Source organism: Fusarium poae, chromosome 4, assembly GCF_019609905.1.
Source record: "Fusarium poae strain DAOMC 252244 chromosome 4, whole genome shotgun sequence".
NCBI lineage: Eukaryota > Fungi > Ascomycota > Sordariomycetes > Hypocreales > Nectriaceae > Fusarium > Fusarium poae.
The window spans coordinates 7,532,720-7,550,458 of NC_058402.1; the positions used below are offsets into that span (position 1 = coordinate 7,532,720).

Below are 17,739 nucleotides of genomic sequence, written 5' to 3' on the forward strand. Positions count from 1 at the left end.
ATACGGTATGAATAATTTCAAACGCCGGGCAGGTGGTAATTGCGTGGCAGTTGCCTGACAGCTTTGATATAACACACTCATTCCAGCTTCTTGCCCAGATACACATCCTTCAGGCACATCCTTCTCAGACACATCTTCCAGACAAACTCTACCAGACCCCCACACTACCAGCCCTCCCAGATTCCATAAATCAAGATGCCTGAACGAAGCTGCACGAGCCCCGGTTCTCGATGGCTCCAGTTCTCGAGCGCAATCAAGATTCTCGGCGCGAAGGTCGAAAGGGACCTGAGACCCGTTGTTGACGGTCTCTTTGTCCCAGTGTACAGAGTCCCTGAAGCCGCCATCGCAGCTAGTGATGCTTTCTACGACAAGTGGCTAGCGAGAATCAATAGTCCGGGGTTCACCATTGCCACCGAGGAGGAATGTGAAGAATTAATTGCACTCCTTGAAGCTTTCGTTAATGAGATTGCTCCGGGTTACTTCGCGACCCGTGCCTCTCAGCAGGGCGAACCTGAAGGTATGGTACTTTTCTTTGTTGAAAACCCCAAAATTTCTATCTAGAATTTTGCTAATGATTCATAAGCCACATCAGCAGAGAATTGAGAGGCGGAAGCTCGCTTGACAAAGTCGATGAGCCCAGCACTCTCACCACCACCACCACCACCACGACACGAAACTATGGAGGATTTCGAGTTGTATTGGTGAAGATAGGGATTGGGACCGACGATGTTGGCATGCCAGGAGGAGGAAGATGCTATTTGTCTCTGGGCAATAATAATGCATATTCATAGACCAGCAGTAGTTTAGGTAGATAATCCTGAACTTTTTTTACTGCAAATCATTTTCGATGAAATAATTTTATGCTGTATCATATTTCGAACCAGCTACCGAGGTCGTCTAAGTCATCATGTAAGCTAAGCCTCCGGTCTTCCCTCCGAGATCTGCCTCCCCACAACCCCTCTTCGGATAAAGACAACGACAACGGATAAGAAACAGTCCTTTAGTCGTAGTACTCTTCTCATAACTTTCCATTCTGTGTTACTTGTCTATACTCGTATCATAATAAAATCAATTCCTTGCAAGATTACAGTCATGGCTACATATCAGATCCGTCAAGTCGACAACGAGGTAAAAGGCCGCCTCGCACTTGTCACTGGAGCCAGGTACCTTCATTCAAACATGTATCGGCTATTCCATCTCTGACTATTTACAGTGGCGGTATCGGCTCTGCTATTGCCAGAGCTCTAGCAGCCGAAGGTTGTGATGTTGTGCTACATTGTAACTCTAGTCTGGTGAGGCCTTCCGTCCTATCACAGACCTTTGACTAATGAGTCGTTAAAGCATAAAGTAGAGTCTTTATCAAAAGAGCTCTCATCTTCGTATCCCGAACAGTCATTCTCCTGCGTTTCAGCCGACTTGAGCTCACGAGATCAAACTCGCGGTCTCGTTGATAAAGTCCTTCAAGATTCAAACATATCACCCAAACACAAAGCAGTATCCATTTTAGTCGCCAACGCCGGCCTTGGAAGACGTATCCGTGATATCAAAGATATCGAAGAAGATGACTGGGATACTGTCATGGAAGTCAACTCGCGGAGTCAGTTTGTTGTAACAAAGGCTTGTTTGCCAGGTATGCGAGCGCAGAGTTGGGGACGTGTGATTCTTATTGGAAGTATTTCTAGTCATGGTGGTGGAATCAATGGGTGTCATTATGCAGCTACCAAGGGTGCTCTAAGGTATGTATCCACACCCGTCGCTCTGAAAAGAACAAATGCTGACCTTCTGGAGCTCGATGGGCAAGAATTTAGCCACTGTACTGGCCGGAGAGGGGGTCACTGTCAATGCTGTAAGTCATATGGAGAAATTATTTGCAAGTACTAATTTCCTATCCAGATCCTTCCAGCAATGATTGGATTTACCGACATGATTCCTACTCCAAAATCAACGTGAGTTTCTAGATGAGCCTTACCTACTTTCCAGGCATACTAATAAAATATTTCGCAGAACATGGACAAATAAGACGGACTTGGCGGAACTCAAAGACACAGACCCAGGCCTCGCCATCGCCGCCAGTGTCCCAGTACGACGTCTAGGTCATCCTCAAGAAGTCGCCAACGTTGCAGTCATGTGAGTCTATCTCTATACCAAATCAACAGCAGAGAGCTAACAGCTTCAGGATGGCAAAGACGGGGTATCTTACAGGGCAGGATATTCTCTTGTCAGGAGGTCTCAAGTAGTCAAGCAAGCGTGTGAGGGTACGAATGGGATCTGGTGAATCATTTACTTCTAACTGAAATAAAGAAGTCTTATGTAGCTCATGACAGCTCAATTGCAGTGGTTGGTTCTATTTGCCACTTTGGCGATTTCGAAACCCCAGCATGAGTCCAGCCTGGTCCAGTCTCTAAACCACCACATGCAACTATATGAACCCCAACACCTTCTTCTTCTTTCACATACGACCACAGCTCGCAGAGAACTCGGGATCCCGTCCGCTCTCCCATAGATAAGCTGCGAAGCGCTGGATTAGTAGTTGGGTCGGTGACGACCAGCGAATCCCCGGTGTTGTATGTCTTTTTTGCACTTTTGCTATAGCTTAAATTGACTGCAGAGAGTTAACAGCTTCAGGATGGCAAAGACTGAATGTTACAGGGCAGGATATCTTGTCGGGAGGTCTCAAGTAGTCAAGCAAACGTTTGAGGATATGGATGAGATCTAATAGATCATTTACTTCTAACTAAAGTAAAGAAATCTTACGTGGCTCGTGATAGACAGATTGCAGTGGTTGCTTTTCTAGAGGTTTACAAATATCAATTATCCAATTAGAATATATAAGCTACTACTTGAATTTAGCTGGTAAGTAAAGTATCCTAATCATAATAGCCACTTTCTAGTATTAACATCGACACTGTTCTTTACTAACTCACTCCTCGCCCTCAACAGCACACTCCTGTTCACTATCACCATCGGGGTCTGAACTGCAGAGCTTTTGATAGCTTTTATGCTGTTTGTCAATTGGAAGGGGATTTCCGCCCTTGTCTTCATAGCCTAGATATCATATTGTCAGCCATGTAGCAATTATCTGTATCAAAAGCACCCCAAGCCCAGCGCCATGCCTTTGATGGCAGGTAATAACGGGGAAAGAGGATGATTTCAAAGCGAAGCTGTACTTACGGACGGCCCAAAATACAATCGGTTGATTCGTCCTCGAGTCAATTTCAGGTGAGAAGGCGCATGTGTTCTCTACGGTCTCCTCGACATTGTCGCCACACTTTGGAGTAGACTGTCCACCGTTCGGATTAGGGGGGCCAGGGGCAAAGTCATAGCGCGATGCGATACCGCACGTCTCAATCCATTTGGGGAAGTATACCCATCTCCAATAATCTTTATCGTTGATTTCCTCGGAATCCTGTTGTACAGTCTTACCATACGTGACAGAGGTGGAAACTGTATGTGTGTGTTCGTATCAATAAACTGCGTCCGCACTAGAGGAAAGAAAACTTACAGTCGTAATTCACACCAGCGCCAAACATTTCCTTAAAAACCCCTTCGACACCGATAGAGAAGCCGTGACTGTTTGAGTATTCAGTGTTTTCGGAAAGGACAGCCTTGATGGCTGGCAAATTCTGTGTGCCCTCCTGACCCTCCGGACGAGACTCGAGACCGAGATAACCGGCGCGGCGCTGTTCGCAATAGGACCAGCAATCATGACGGTAGATGGGCGAGGGGCAGACCCCATCAACGATTACATGACCTTCCTTCTTATGGCAGTTTTCCTTGTAAACGCCATCGTAGCCCATGGTTGCGCATGGGTCGATCCCCTGACGAGCCTGCAGCGCGTTTCCAGTCGACGACTTTGGGACCCTCGGCCTGTAGCGGCTGCGGATGAAAGGCGCCGGCACAAACCTCTTCCCATCGGGCCCGGCCTGCTTCTTGCCACTCGGAATATCTGGAGGGTTAGCGCCCGCAGGGACTTTGATGTTCTTGCCTCCGTTGACGCCGAATGCAGCAAAGGTCAGATTATTAACCACGTGGATGCCGCTGAAGCCGGCCTCGTCGATATTGCAGTCCTTGATAAGCTGGTCAATACCGCGTCGGACCTCACCACGGTTCACTGTACGGTTACGGGCGTTACCATTGCACAGAGATACCATGGTTGACTGGTGACGATGGTAAATGCAATCCTTCTTGGCAAGAAAGGTACCTTTTTCAAAGGTATTATTCTGTGCAAGAATATTGCCTGCAATAAGAGCGTCTGGGCTTAGATAGCTGTAGAAATGAAGAGTTACAAGTTAGTATGAATGGGGTTGGTATAAGGTAGGGGTGAATTAAGGAAGCTGATAACCTACCCACGATCAGCCCAGCAGGATGAGTACCGCGAGTCACTGTCATCCGTGGCAATAGTGACACCCGCAGCACCAATGGCGGCGAAGATAAATGCGAGACGCATTCTGGCTTTACAAGTTTGGAAGAGAGAGTTGAGATCCGATTGAGGAAATGACTAGGGAGTAGAAGTGTTTGATGATCTACTTCGATTCTAAACTGGCAGTTCAACGGGCGATCATCATCTTTTTATACAAATTTCACATTTGTCTTGATCCTTATTCGAATCCCCAAATAGGAAACCGCCGTATTCATCTTTAACTGGTGGGTTTGAGGTTGTCCTTCCCAATGCGTAGCAGATATCAAGAGCTATATGCACAAGAGAGCATGTATACCAATGGCTTCGAGGTTGTTATCCTTTATCGGGACCGCCAAAAGTACCACGTCGCTACATACTACCTAGAAAGGAGTTATACTCCGCTCCCGGATTGACGTTGAGTTCCTCTTCTTTAGATATCAGTCTAGTCTTAACATCACCATGAGAGCGCTATTTCTACTAGCAAGAATAAGCTATCTTCTATTAACCCGAACGAATATACGCGAAATCTGGCTTGAAATAATAGAAACCTACCTATCTTCCAGTAGAAGCAATAGGTTCTTTAGTTTAGAATCAACAGCTCTGAACAATTGCTCACTAGTGCATCTTGAGGCCTCTCATCATTGTTCGTTTTTTGCCACAGAGATGCAGGACGCACTTTGATGTGTTGTTCCTCGAGTCTTATTAGGCCTGGATGCAGGCCGCATACGACGTATATTCCTTGAAAAGCTGTACTGAAATTCGGCGATGGAACTTCTTTTGGAGCTTACATTGAATTATAATGCATGTCTATCCGGATAGTTCCTATAATGGCCAATTATCCAGCTGCAGTGACAATACGCCGCAATTGTATATATGTAGCTGCCGCCACGATCGACATACTGGCTGGTGAATCGATAATCGTGCAATAATGTCACTGCAACGTGAGTACTTAGAACAAGCAGTCAAATGACTTTCCAGGAGAATCCAGCCATGCCCACCTCATTTCCCTCTCAATTGAGACAATTTTACTCCGTTTAATAAATCATTGCGAGTCTTATTGTAACCAACCTTTGTCCAGAGTCAATCAATCTCTACATGTGTCAACTCAGCGATAAAAATACCAACACTACAGAGCCATGACTATTTTTCAGCCTAACCTGACCTTCCGGGATGGCGGTCACCAGGGCGTAGGAGTAAGTTGTATCTGGCTGTGCTTTGAGCATTGCTAATCTGTCGGCTTGAACAAACAGTACCAGGTGCAGTCCGAGAGCTGGATGTACCACGCCGACGCGTGCGGTCGGCCGCCTGGCGAAGTGCAGCAGAGCATCATCTGCGCGACGTGCTTCATTACTGAATCGACGTACCTCACCGGTTCGGCCGGCGGTGACTGGGACCTATTCTCAACCTGCTGCCCCTTCAGCGGCGGACCGACAACACTCAACAAGACCATATACTACTCGGCAAGTAACTGCACTTCTAACTACTGCATCACTAGCGACGAAGAGCTGGCCAACGACTGGGACAAATGTGTCAAGGATGTGGCGAACAAAAAGATCAATATATTTGCCAACCAAAGCGTTGAAGATGTGTACTGTGGCCGCTGCGAATTCCTAGACCATGAATTTCTTAAAAGCGGGTTACAAACCAGTGGAGCATCTACTAAGGGGATAAAGACATTTGTACTAATTGGTCTAGTATTTTATGCTATACTACTGTAATATCACTCGTGGTCTGCTGTAATCCCTTCATTAAAACTTACATGATAATTCGGGGAAATGGTTTGAGGAGTGGTCTCGAACCAAGCCCAAAACAAGGAAATGTAACAGAGCAGCTCAAGTCGACGAGTGCACCATTGACGTAGGCTTATTGGTAGCCTCTTATGACCACAACGACATGTCACTGTATTTCGTGAAGGTTTCTAATCATATGAGAAGCAAAAAGTTCACTTTGACAGGGAAGACAAAAATAGAAACGACGCAGGCCTGATTCGAACAGACGCCTCCGAAGAGAATAGATTTCTAGTCTATCGCGTTAGACCACTCCGCCACTGCGCCTTGTTATTTCCTGATTGGATGAAAGATCGACGCTTTCCTTGTGTAGATATTGGCAAAGATGATTTTAATCGAAATGGCAATCTTGAGTCTTGCTGAATGTCGATATGGTCTTTGATATAATTTATATTAAGAAAGCTCTCAGTTATCATGTGTCACCAAATGTGGTAGGTAACGTGCCTCATGTAGCAGGAATTAGGACTTAGCAATATGCAGTTTGGTCGGGAAATTGTAATTCCCCCACCATGAGGCATTCCCCTCCATTCATTCTATTCGGGAGTCTTACTCACTCTCACCCAACACACCAACAAGCAACTAGATCTATTTTGTTCACTAACCTTTGGGCTGTGCCTGGTATCGCGATTGAAATGGATCGCCTGGCCCCCGAGATCATATCCAACATCGTCTCTCATCTCTACTATGATGGAAAACCTCTTCATCCAGATATTTGCATCGCACCTCTAGCCGTCTTGTGTAGGCATTGGCAGCCTCTCGTTGAAGCACAAACATTCCGACGCCTTCGACTCGATGAGACCTTTCGCTTTCCTATTCGGGGCGGTTCCCTGACACCGACGAGACTTTCCTACATCCGCAAACTGGTGTGCGTGATCCCACAAGGAAATTTGAATTTCCCAGCTCCTTTCGATCGATGGCAGCCAGGTAATCTTTCAGAAATGATTATCGAAATTCTGTTTCACCAGCTTGCAAAAATACCGCTTAGAGAGGAACCACTACTCGACCTTGAGCTGGTCATCTCTATATCTAACAGTCTCCGTTCCGATTACAGGCTTGACCCTGTAGTTGGGTTTGCATTACCAGATCTTTCGGAGTTACCTATGGTTAGGTCTCTTATGATAGGTAACGGCTTGGCTGGTATCGTCCCTTCTCCGCGGGCCATATTCTATATGGCTAGCAAGATGCCACGGCTAAGAGAACTGCGTGCTTTCTTTTCTGTCCCGGAATCCAGAACCTCCTCCGTACACCAGAGAATCGGTAAGCAATCATTGACGCAAATGACAAATGATATTCTAATACTCATTTTGTCGTTTAGAACTTGGTCAATCACTCTCCATGTTGCCCACGTCTATACATAAGTTCAAGTTGCAGTATCTCCAACACCAGCATTTGGCAGACGGTCTTCTAGCCATGCAAGATGGAGAAGATTTTCTGACGCGCGAGCTACGTCGCTTCAGTCAACGAGAAGGCCTAAAAGACTTTGCCTTTCATGGCTGCGTAGAGCCTTCAATATTTTGGCCACCAGCGTCGGATGTATCTGACCCACGACATTGGCCAACTCTCAAAAGCTTTGTTTTGGGAATGTACAATGTGCAAGAACTTAGCTGTCTCCGCGCCAATGAACCGCTCAGCAATTCACAAGATGAAGAGAATTGGGACAGAGTCTACGCTCACGGAGGTTTGATGAATGAGTTTTACCGAGCCGCTGCAAAATGCTCAGCTAGCATGCCCAAAGCGGAATACAACTCGATCAACTTCGACGACGATTGGGGTACATCTCTTTCTTTTTGCACGGTTTTTCCTGAGGATCCGTGCCTCACACTAATTGGGAAGACGGACCTTGAAATTGAGGATGAAACTGTTCGCGAATGGCGTAAGGCAGCTGAGGCTTGTAATGTTGTGTTCAAAGTGCGTCTTGGACAAGATGACGATGAACAATATGATGCCTTTGATGCCTTTAAATTTGAGGAAATAGTTGAAAAGGAAGTGGAAGAATTGGAGAGTGATGAAAGTTCAGAGGACGAGGTTCCACCAGACCCAGCCGTTCTTCAGCGACTCCTAGAACAGTCGGAAGCTAGGGCTCTCATAGCGGCAAACTTTTACCCTCACATCCCATTAGGCGGATAAAAGCAAGAGTATAATAATTTAAAATATGAAGGCTTTTATTAGGTACATATTTTACCCAATTTCTCGGGAGTTTGTTCATGTTGAATTAAATCGAGGTGAGTCTAGGGTGAGATATTCGGCGAGATCAGCCGAAGATCAACCACGGCGAGCAACCCCACAGTACCCGCAAGCCGCAAAGTCTTTAAAATCTGCGCGGATCGCGTTCCTTCTCTTTTTCTTTTCTTTTCTCTTTATGACCCTTCCATTCAAATAAATGTGAGTCTTTACCGCCAACGCAATCAAGCTTCCAAGACCTATCGCTAACCTTTACCTCCCAGATGATGAGAACCGCGTGCTTAATATGATGTAGTGCCTCCTCTTCGGACCTCGAAACCCTCTGCCCTTCGGGGCAGCTTAAGCGGTTTCGGGGCGAGGAGAGGTTGGTACCATGAAATGGGCGTTCGACACACCGACCTTGTTTATCATCGGACGCGTTGGAAAAAAGCTCTGACTTATGAAGAATGGAAAGGGATTCTTGTTCGCGCAGTTGGGGAAACCCGGCAGCAGAAATTGAACTCTCACACAAGGTAACAAAGTCTGACGGGAACTGGGGGAGAGCGAGTTTCAAGTGAGACCGCTGTATTGATTTATCCAAATATTTAATTTAAATTTGAATTGCTTCTCCATCTTGTTTAAACCATGCCCATTTAGAGCCAAGTGATTGTCTTTTGCCTAAACCTCTGTTCGTTTGTCCCGAGATGAAAGGACTTTTCGTGATACGTGAAGAAGCGACCAGTGCGCCGCAAGCAACTCGTGTGTGCAAACAACATGTAGGCTATGCTTGTGTCTGTACGAGCCTGCATCCATCATCTGAACACCCGAAAATGAAGAAAAAGAAACTTTCAGTCCCCAGATTTTTTATCTACTATGGACATCACCATCTCGCTCAGTGGATCCTTCTGGCGCATCAAGTCCCTTGGAAATGAAGAATCGCGGTGACGACATCCGTAGTATCCCCTGGAATTTAGCGATAGCGTCCGCCAATATCGGAGTCAAATACGGTTCCGGAGGCCAAGAGTTTGGGAGATACAGTGAGCGGCCTTGTGGGTAACAGAATTAATAGCCTCTGAAGTCTTGGGAAATAAAAAAAGTAACCTAAGAGCAATACTCTAAAGAGACTAAAGTGACCTAGTAATTTCGTCTCTTTTGTTTGCAGTGGTCAATTATTCTGTTACCTTGAGGGCTGCCTCTTTACTGCTCATCGGCCACAAGTACCTCCTTATCAATGACCTCCACTTGTCCTACAACCACCAAACCAAAGCCCAACCTCAAGAGTGCAACCTGCCCGACAACCTACCTAACACACGCCCCTCCCCTTGTCCTGCCACGCCCAGAATCATCCACCTCCCCCGGGCGCGGATACACTCGTTGTCTCTCGGTCAATCTCTCTTTCTTCAAGTCCCTCTCTTGCGCTGGTGACTTGAGCCACTTGATATTACTCGACACGACACGATAGGACGATATCTTCAGCACTGCAATCATTATCGCAGCATCCATTGTCCCGGAGCATCGGCATCACTCTACAGCATCATTATTCTGTTACAGTCCCCCGTCACTAGCTGCAACATCTGTCGTCCCAACTTTTGGTCCCTCTGCCCGACGACAGTAAGCTCGGTACAGTTCCATTGAGCTTATAGCAGACAACATGTCGAGCTCCTTCGAAAAGTCCGTCAAGGGCGCAACAAAGATCAAGGTACGTGTACCTCTTGGCGGCGCGCTCAAGTTACCAAGCGCTTAGCAACGATTCATGAGCCCAATCATTTTGGGGATTCCCAGACCTTTTCTAACTCTTGACCGCTATAGAATGCTCCTCCAAAGACGAAATATATCGAGCATATTCTTGTTGCTACCCATTCCGGCGAAGCTGGCGTCGCTGAGGTCTTTCGCGCACTCACATACCGACTTCGCGATTCAACATGGACCATCGTCTTCAAAAGTCTCATTACGGTGCACCTAATGATAAGAGAGGGATCCCCCGACGTGACGCTCGCCTTTCTCTCCACACACCGCAATGTATTGGCAATAAGCAGCTTTACGGATGGTACGTTCCGGTCTAAACGAGACGTCGGCTAGCAATTGACAGATTGGCAGCACAAATCCAAGGACGAAATATTCGACATTATGCTCACTACCTAGCCGAGCGAGCCCGCGCATACGAAAAGACAAAGACTGACTGGGTTCGCGCCTCCGAGTCGAGACTTGAGAAGCTTTCGGTTGAGAAGGGCTTATTACGAGAGACCGAGATTGTGCAACACCAGCTCGAAGCCTTGTTAAAATGCGACGTAAGCAAACCTGCTGCATGCGCCTGACTTCTACTCGAATCCGGCACTAATAAATCCTAGGTGATGGAGAACGAGCCCGAGAACGAAATCACGATAACTGTTTTCAGACTCCTTGTCTTGGATCTTTTGGCGCTATTCCAAGTTCTTAACCAAGGACTGATTAGTATTCTTGGTTGGTTTCCTTGCCCCTCCCCCTCTTGTCTCAGCCTTCCGCTTTGGCTAACATTCCAATTTTATAGGTAACTTCTTTGAAATGTCAAAGGTGGACGCAGAGCGTGCTATGGCCATTTATCGAAAGTTCACCAAGCAGACCGATTACGTCGTCCAATATCTCGGTGTAGCGCGACAGCACGAACATCACACCAGAGTCGAGGTCCCCAAGCTCAAGCACGCTCCTGTTAATCTCGGCCGTCAGCTGGAGGAATATCTCCATGATCCCGATTTTGAAGTACACCGTAGACAGTACCTCGCAGAGCAGGACGTGAAGAAGATCGGTGGTGGTTCAAGTTCAAAGCAAGGAGGTCTCGGCAAGAAGAAGAGCAGCGATTTCCCAGCGCCAGCATCCAACAACCCCTTTCCCAAGGTTGGGAGCTCCTCGACTGGCAACAATGCGCCTCAATCCAAGCCTCAAGCCAACAAGGGTCCTGATCCGGATCTGATCGACTTTTTCGACTCGATCGAACAGAACCAGACGACTATGAACGTGAACCCTCAACAACCTTCACCACAAGCTTTCCAGCAGCAGCCGACTGGCATGCCGTTCCAACAAAATGGCTTTGCCGCCCAACCTACTGGTTATGCGACCAACAGTCCATTCCAACAGCCGCAGCAAACCGGCGCATTCATGCAACCGCAACCTCAAATTCAACTTCAAACAGATTTTACCGGAGCTGGCTTCGGAGGATTTACTCCTCAGCCACAGGGATTCCAGCCAAACTCACTATCTCCAATTCCCCAAGACACAATGGCCAATTTCCCTAACGCTGCTCCTCAAATCCAACAGCCTGCTCAAACTGGACAACCCCAAGGACTTCAACCTATGCAGACAGGAAGCACCAATCCTTTCCGTCAATCTATGCTCATGGCCCAACAGTCAGGCCTGCCATCATCCGCTACAACACCAAATGTTAACCGCCAGTCTACAAACCCTTTCGCCCGATCATCACCGCAGCAGAATACATCTCCTTTCTCTCAAAATTCGAACTCGGCTTTCCAAGCACCACCACAACCGCAGCAACAACCAGCTCCCCTGCAGGCCGCACCAACCGGCACAAACCCTTTCGCTCGCAACTCTATGCTACCACCAGCAAATCAGGAGCAACGACCACAGACAGCTGGTGCTGCTCTCGCTCCTCAGCCTACTGGCACCACCAATCCCTTCCGACAAGGCGCCTTTGTTAACCACGCTACCGGTCAGGGATGGCAAGCTAACCAGCAACCGATTGGAGGTGGCCTCGACCAAGTCCCAACAGTCCCCGTATTCCCGCGTCCAGCAAACCAAGTCCCGTGGCAACAATAGACCAGTACAGGTTTCAACACACTCTTCTAGCTTTTATCCAAATATCCGCATTGCGTCTCTCAGCGCACTCTTGTTTCCATTTCTAGGCTGTACATCCTCCCTTTCACACATAGTAAGCGAGGCGTTTTCGGGGGATGAGATCGAAAAGACTATTACAAAGCGAAAAGATGATTTAAATAATAGGCATACTCAAAAGGAACAACGTATCCTCGTGAACATGGCCATTCGATCCTCTCCTGGTAATCTTCTCTTTTGGATTAGTATAGTAACAGCCATAAAATATTATTCTCATGATATTTGTTTGTGATGATCATGTCTGGTCAGCGTGAAACAGAAGAGGTAGCCCTGGAGCATTATGATAAGAATGAATAGCATCGGGGCTCTGGTCTAAATGACATAAACTGGCCTCTTATATTTTCAGCGGCCAATATTTCTGATGCCTTGTCGTCTGGGTATTTATATTGTATATAGACTGTTATCCATATAGTCTGTTACCCTATGTGACCATTTGTCATGATCCGTCACGTTCGTTTCATGTTTTCCCAAACTCCTCATAACTCCATAGCTATGCCCATGTAAATATTAATAAAGAACAGCAACGTTTAAAAAGGATCAACGTCCATTGTACCACCTGTTTCACCTGTCGCCGCAGCCTCTTTTGCTACCACCGTAGCAACACTCTTCTCAATCTTTTCTTCATCAACAAATACTCCCAGTCCCGAAAAGGCCTCGAACAAAGCCCTCGTGAGAAACTCATCAGGACTATATCCACCAGCCTTGAAAGATTCCTTTGTCCTTGTAATCTCAACCCACTCGTTGGAATATGTCGCTAGTTTCTCAGGCGCAAGGTCGACACGATCTGGCATCACGCGCACGCCACCGTAGGGATCGTATGGTTTGTTATCCACCACAGGACCCTTCTTCTCACGCAGCCCACGGATCGAGAGACCGCTTCCGATGCCAGCTGCTCCAAATGCAGCATCGCGCTTGTTTTGACCTCTCTTCTTAAGCATGATCTTATCCATCGCTTCCGTCGCGCGACCTGTTTCGGCACTCTGTAGTGAATCGAGCATTTCTTCGCGGAACCGCTTCGCGTTGGCCTTTTCTTCCAGTTCCTCTTGTCGTTCCATCAGTCGACGCTGGCGCGCTTCTGCTTCCTCTGCTGCGATGCGTTGTTGACGAGCGGCGTCTGATTCACGCGCCAATCGTCTATTGCGCTCAATGTCTGCTTTGTGCTTCGCTTCCCATTCCGAGAGTTGCGCTTCGGCCTTTCGCTTTTGTTCATCGTTGCCGTAGACGAGATCGCTGGTCAAACACTCGACCATCTCAAGATACTCATTGTAATCATCCAACGTCTCGAATTCCTCTTCCGTCCTGTTAAACACGGCTGCGACTCGTCTTCGGATATCGACTTCCCGCTCGACGGTCAAATCGGCAAAAAATGCAGTCTTGAAGCCGCGCAGACGCAGCGTCTTGTGACAGCCCGCATAGGGACATTGATTGGGACCGTCTTTGAAGATTCGCTCGACGCAGGTTTTGCACATGCGGTGGTAGCATTCGGGGTTGATGCGAAACTCCATGTCGCGGTTAAAATAGCGGGTTGTCTTGCACACGGGACATGTCTCGTCTTGGTCGGGCGGTGGAGGCGCGTTGAGGTCTGTGGCATGGCGTATTGAGACGCCGGCGCGAGACATTTTGGCTGTTTGTGAGGGAGCGAGTATGAGGAAGGAAGCGCAAGAATAAAAAAAGACAAAAGGCTTCGTTGTTGAAAGACGCAGGTTGATAATTAACAAGTGGTTATGTCAAATGTTGGTTCTGCACGGCTGAAGCTACAGGGATAAAGAGGTTGGACGGGGACTACCCCATTGGTCAAAGCTTTGCGAGAGATCGCCCCACTCTTAGTCTGCCCCTCCATGATTGTCAGCCTTCTCATGGTTACCCAACAGCTTCCATCGACTTCTCTCATAACGTATCACCAACACTGAACAAAATCATCACAATGGCTGATAAAGGTACGTGACCCTCAGAGATCAAGTCTATTTTATATGAGGAATCAGTCACAGACTAACTCATGACAGAACCTACACCTGCCGAGACCGCTGCCGCTACGGCCAAGGAGGCCGAGGAGCAGGCTGCTCTTCCCTACAAGTGGACTCAGACCATCGCCGAGCTCAACGTCACCTTTGACGTGCCCGGAAACCTCAAATCGAGGGATCTCGTCATTACTATCAAGAAGATGAGCTTACAGGCGGGTATCAAGGGTCAGGATCCAATCATCCAGGTATATACACAACTCCCAGCTCCTGTAAATCCGACTAACCACCCCAGGGCGATCTTCCTCACGCCGTCCACGTTGATGATTCCACCTGGACTCTCAGCACCAACTCAGATGGCACCAAGACCGTCGAGATCCATCTCGACAAGGTCAACAAGATGGAATGGTGGCCTCACGTTGTCACTTCTGCCCCCAAGATCGATGTGACCAAGATCCAGCCCGACAACTCCAAGCTGTCCGATCTCGACGGCGAGACCCGCGGCATGGTTGAGAAGATGATGTTTGACCAACAGCAGAAGGAGAAGGGTCTGCCTAGCTCTGACGAGCAGAACAAGGCGGATATTCTCAAGAAATTCCAGGAGCAGCACCCCGAGATGGACTTTAGCAAGGCCAAGATTCAGTGAGCAAAAAAGGAGTATTTTATGCTTGGAGTTGTATATAAAAAAGAAGACGTTTCGTTTCGTTTCGTTGCTGTCGTGGTACCTTTTATCATCTGCCTTTTGTTTCTAGCGCAATCGCTGCGCGTTCGAGGAAAGCATTGAAGTTTTTTACTTGTTGAAGCAATCCGCCTGCGGAGCTCGCTGAGCTGGCTTCATCGGTTATGCGCGCCACAAGAAGTTCTAGGTTAGCCAGATCGGCTTTTTTCTCCTGGGCACGCGAAAGTTCAGGGGCGTCCCGTCCCCTTTCAACCGCCATGTCTATATCGTGCATTATAGCTGAGGTATCGAGTCGATACTGTACATGTTAGAAAGGCTCGATAGAACAGTTTCAACAGCAACTTACCTTTGACTCCTTGGTGTCCTCTTCATGCTTGATACGCACTGCATCCATCTTTAGAGCAACTTGCTCTCTTTCTGCCTTGAGACGTAATATCTCTTCTCGCAAAGAGAGCTTCTCGCGCTGTATGATTCGGACTCGTTTTCTAAGGGTGTGCAAGTCATTTAGATGAATCGCCTGGCTTGTTAGTGTATATCATCCATGCAGGTGCCGAATATCTTACCTGCTGAAGCAATCGAGACGTGAGCTCTTCTTTATACGCCTCGAGTGCCAGTATTTTTATCCTGCATTCTTTTTTCTTCTCCTTCTCTTCTGTGCTGCCCAGTGTATCGTAGAGCTTTGCGACTACCCCATCAATTACCTCGAAGCAAACCTGCGAAAAGACGTCTACCACTGTTTCTCCATTCATTATGAACGGTACGTCCCCTGCGAGTTGGTCCTCCTCATCATCGTCTTTGCCATATTTTTTAACATTGACGAAACGCTGCACCGTAATCTCGATAGCTGAGCCATCACTGACTCGTCGGGCTTTCTCGGCTTCTTTCGTTTTGCGTACCTGTTTCGGAAGTGGCTTTGGTCCTGTTCTCGATTTTGTACTGGCTTTGTCTTTGGCTTTGGCTGCTGGTTGCTTTTGTGTCGCTGGGCTTCTCGAAGATTGTCCTCGTCGTCGTTTTGGTGCTGGCTCCTCTTCAGTCGGTTCTTCAGGCTCTGCTTCATGCGATTGAGATGGTAGACTTCTTCGGGGACGTTTTCTGCCAATAGCTTTGGCTGCCTCGACCGCACTGATTGCCTCTGCGACAGCGTCTTCCTCTTCTTGTGTATTCCTTTCCTCCTCGGGTTCTTCTTCTGGTTCTTCTGGTTCTTCCGGTTCTTCTGGTTCTTCCGACCCTTCAGATTCCTGTTCCTGAAGTTCCTCCTCCTCAGCCGGCTCCATTGTGATATCGGCTGGCTCATCCTCTATTTGGTTGTCTTCGGAAAGTTCGTCGTCCGCAGGAGCTTGATCTGGTCGTTCTGGCAAAAGCTCCTCATCGTCTAGACTTATTTCTGTAGCTCTCGAAGCTCGTCCTTGGGATATTCTCGATCGAGACATGGAATGGCCCCCACTCCGACGCAGTTTGCTGACCAGTGGTGACGAGGAGGCTGGCGCATCATCCTCGTCCGCGAGCGCAGCACGTAATTGTGTTGTCGATGATACGGCGTCGATTTGTATAGGCTGCGGCGCATCAGGACTTTGGTCATTTTCTTGAGTCCTCTGACTTGATGGTTGAGTATCTGGTGATGTAGAGGCATTCTCGTTCGGCAGGACTGGCAATTCGATCTCGGCTTCGTTCTCTTCTGGGGGTTCAATGGATTGTTCTGGACTAGGCAATTCGGGCTCTGCCTCTGATTCTGGTTCCATCTCGGACTCTAGTTCGACTTCCCTTTCCTCCGCCGCACCGTCAACCGACTCTCCAACGTCCACAACCTCTGGTGAAATATCCTGCGCGTCCGATTCCTTAGATGTGTCGGGTAATTCGTAGGGATCATCAGATCTTATTCTCGGCGATCGTCTTCGCGCGCTTCTCTGCGCCGACGCAGATGGTGGCGGCTCATTATCCAATCTTCTTCTCTTAGCAGAAGTATTGGCTGATGAGGGTAGCAGCGTTGGTTTGGGAGCGGCAGGCGTCGAGCTGGCTATGTTAAGGCCTGCAAGATCGAGGTTAAAGTCGAGATTGAAGGATTCGTCCTGAATATTCGTGCGTCTGCAGTCGCGTTAGCGAAGTTTCTTCGAATTCTAAATACGTAATTCGTACTGAGCACCTCGAAGACGTTGTTGTAGCCGCTCATCGCGGCCCTGCTGGCCTGTTGTTTATATTAGCAAGTTTGTCGCATGTTTGTTTGTGGTTATTTGAGACATACCTGTGGCCATGGCGGAAAAGGGTTGTGGTCAGTATTTATTAACGCATTAATTCCGGCCAAGTTTGTGTTGTCCAGGTTCAATAAGTAGTTGTGGTGGTGCGATTGGACTTTTGGGGTGATGTTGATGATGAAGTAATGTTTGAGATGTTGATAGCGCGTGGGGGAGACGCGTTCCAGAGTCGCGGGGCACTCGCATTAAATTAAAGATGTCTTGAGCACCAGCCACGCTACTAATTAAATTATACTCAACCCTTGTGGTATCAGAAAAATTAGCTGCGAGAATTATAAGAGACGAAATTGTTATGTCAATTTACATTACATGGAATATAATTCTTAAGATATTCATTTTTTTATCTTACAGTAGGTAGAGAAGCTAACTCCCCTATTCCGATATCCTCTCGTCAACTCGAAAGGTCCCCACCATACAGGGAATCTTTCCATTTAGATTCTATCTAGATAGCCTAAGATGTATCTTCGATCGAAATCTGGGGAAGGCTAAATGCTGATGCAGCCTCGGGTTAGTAGCCTACCCCCTATTTATGGTATATATACTTCCAGCTCAGAGTGAGATATTTACGTTGAGCGAAAGGATAAGCTCTTGTATGTGGGCATTGAGACACCGGCAAGGTGGCTTA

At 47.7% G+C, this 17,739-nt stretch overlaps 8 protein-coding genes and 1 non-coding gene across 9 annotated transcripts; 5 read left to right on the forward strand and 4 right to left on the reverse strand.

Moving 5' to 3' along the window:
- Nucleotides 1-195: 195 nt before the first annotated feature.
- On the forward strand, nucleotides 196-705 carry FPOAC1_012536 (uncharacterized protein; the record flags this gene model as incomplete). Its single annotated transcript, XM_044856890.1, has 2 exons — nucleotides 196-517; nucleotides 605-705. The coding sequence occupies 2 exons, from the start codon at nucleotides 196-198 to the stop codon at nucleotides 703-705; spliced, it is 423 nt and encodes a 140-aa protein (XP_044704203.1).
- Nucleotides 706-1,092: 387 nt separating this feature from the next.
- FPOAC1_012537 (uncharacterized protein) lies at nucleotides 1,093-2,237 on the forward strand (the record flags this gene model as incomplete). The annotated part of the gene is made up of 7 exons (XM_044856891.1): nucleotides 1,093-1,163; nucleotides 1,214-1,278; nucleotides 1,508-1,736; nucleotides 1,789-1,846; nucleotides 1,894-1,946; nucleotides 2,005-2,127; nucleotides 2,177-2,237. The coding sequence occupies 7 exons, from the start codon at nucleotides 1,093-1,095 to the stop codon at nucleotides 2,235-2,237; spliced, it is 660 nt and encodes a 219-aa protein (XP_044704204.1).
- A 683-nt stretch (nucleotides 2,238-2,920) lies between these two features.
- Nucleotides 2,921-4,447, reverse strand: FPOAC1_012538 (uncharacterized protein; the record flags this gene model as incomplete). Its single annotated transcript, XM_044856892.1, has 4 exons — nucleotides 2,921-3,045; nucleotides 3,172-3,444; nucleotides 3,503-4,266; nucleotides 4,347-4,447. 4 exons carry the CDS (start codon nucleotides 4,445-4,447, stop codon nucleotides 2,921-2,923), a joined length of 1,263 nt encoding a protein of 420 aa, XP_044704205.1.
- Nucleotides 4,448-6,371: 1,924 nt separating this feature from the next.
- FPOAC1_012539 lies at nucleotides 6,372-6,453 on the reverse strand. The gene has a single exon. It is a non-coding gene; the product is annotated as a tRNA-Ser (tRNA).
- Nucleotides 6,454-7,355: 902 nt separating this feature from the next.
- FPOAC1_012540 (uncharacterized protein) lies at nucleotides 7,356-8,313 on the forward strand (the record flags this gene model as incomplete). The annotated part of the gene is made up of 2 exons (XM_044856893.1): nucleotides 7,356-7,443; nucleotides 7,502-8,313. 2 exons carry the CDS (start codon nucleotides 7,356-7,358, stop codon nucleotides 8,311-8,313), a joined length of 900 nt encoding a protein of 299 aa, XP_044704206.1.
- Nucleotides 8,314-9,997: 1,684 nt separating this feature from the next.
- On the forward strand, nucleotides 9,998-12,153 carry FPOAC1_012541 (uncharacterized protein; the record flags this gene model as incomplete). Its single annotated transcript, XM_044856894.1, has 5 exons — nucleotides 9,998-10,045; nucleotides 10,156-10,393; nucleotides 10,444-10,634; nucleotides 10,695-10,806; nucleotides 10,874-12,153. The coding sequence occupies 5 exons, from the start codon at nucleotides 9,998-10,000 to the stop codon at nucleotides 12,151-12,153; spliced, it is 1,869 nt and encodes a 622-aa protein (XP_044704207.1).
- Nucleotides 12,154-12,755: 602 nt separating this feature from the next.
- On the reverse strand, nucleotides 12,756-13,847 carry FPOAC1_012542 (uncharacterized protein; the record flags this gene model as incomplete). The annotated part of the gene is made up of 1 exon (XM_044856895.1): nucleotides 12,756-13,847. The coding sequence occupies one exon, from the start codon at nucleotides 13,845-13,847 to the stop codon at nucleotides 12,756-12,758; it is 1,092 nt and encodes a 363-aa protein (XP_044704208.1).
- Nucleotides 13,848-14,152: 305 nt separating this feature from the next.
- On the forward strand, nucleotides 14,153-14,832 carry FPOAC1_012543 (uncharacterized protein; the record flags this gene model as incomplete). The annotated part of the gene is made up of 3 exons (XM_044856896.1): nucleotides 14,153-14,165; nucleotides 14,232-14,434; nucleotides 14,482-14,832. 3 exons carry the CDS (start codon nucleotides 14,153-14,155, stop codon nucleotides 14,830-14,832), a joined length of 567 nt encoding a protein of 188 aa, XP_044704209.1.
- Nucleotides 14,833-14,917: 85 nt separating this feature from the next.
- Nucleotides 14,918-17,114, reverse strand: FPOAC1_012544 (uncharacterized protein; the record flags this gene model as incomplete). Its single annotated transcript, XM_044856897.1, has 5 exons — nucleotides 14,918-15,163; nucleotides 15,212-15,382; nucleotides 15,429-16,947; nucleotides 16,999-17,047; nucleotides 17,105-17,114. The coding sequence occupies 5 exons, from the start codon at nucleotides 17,112-17,114 to the stop codon at nucleotides 14,918-14,920; spliced, it is 1,995 nt and encodes a 664-aa protein (XP_044704210.1).
- Between the last annotated feature and the right edge of the window lie 625 nt (nucleotides 17,115-17,739).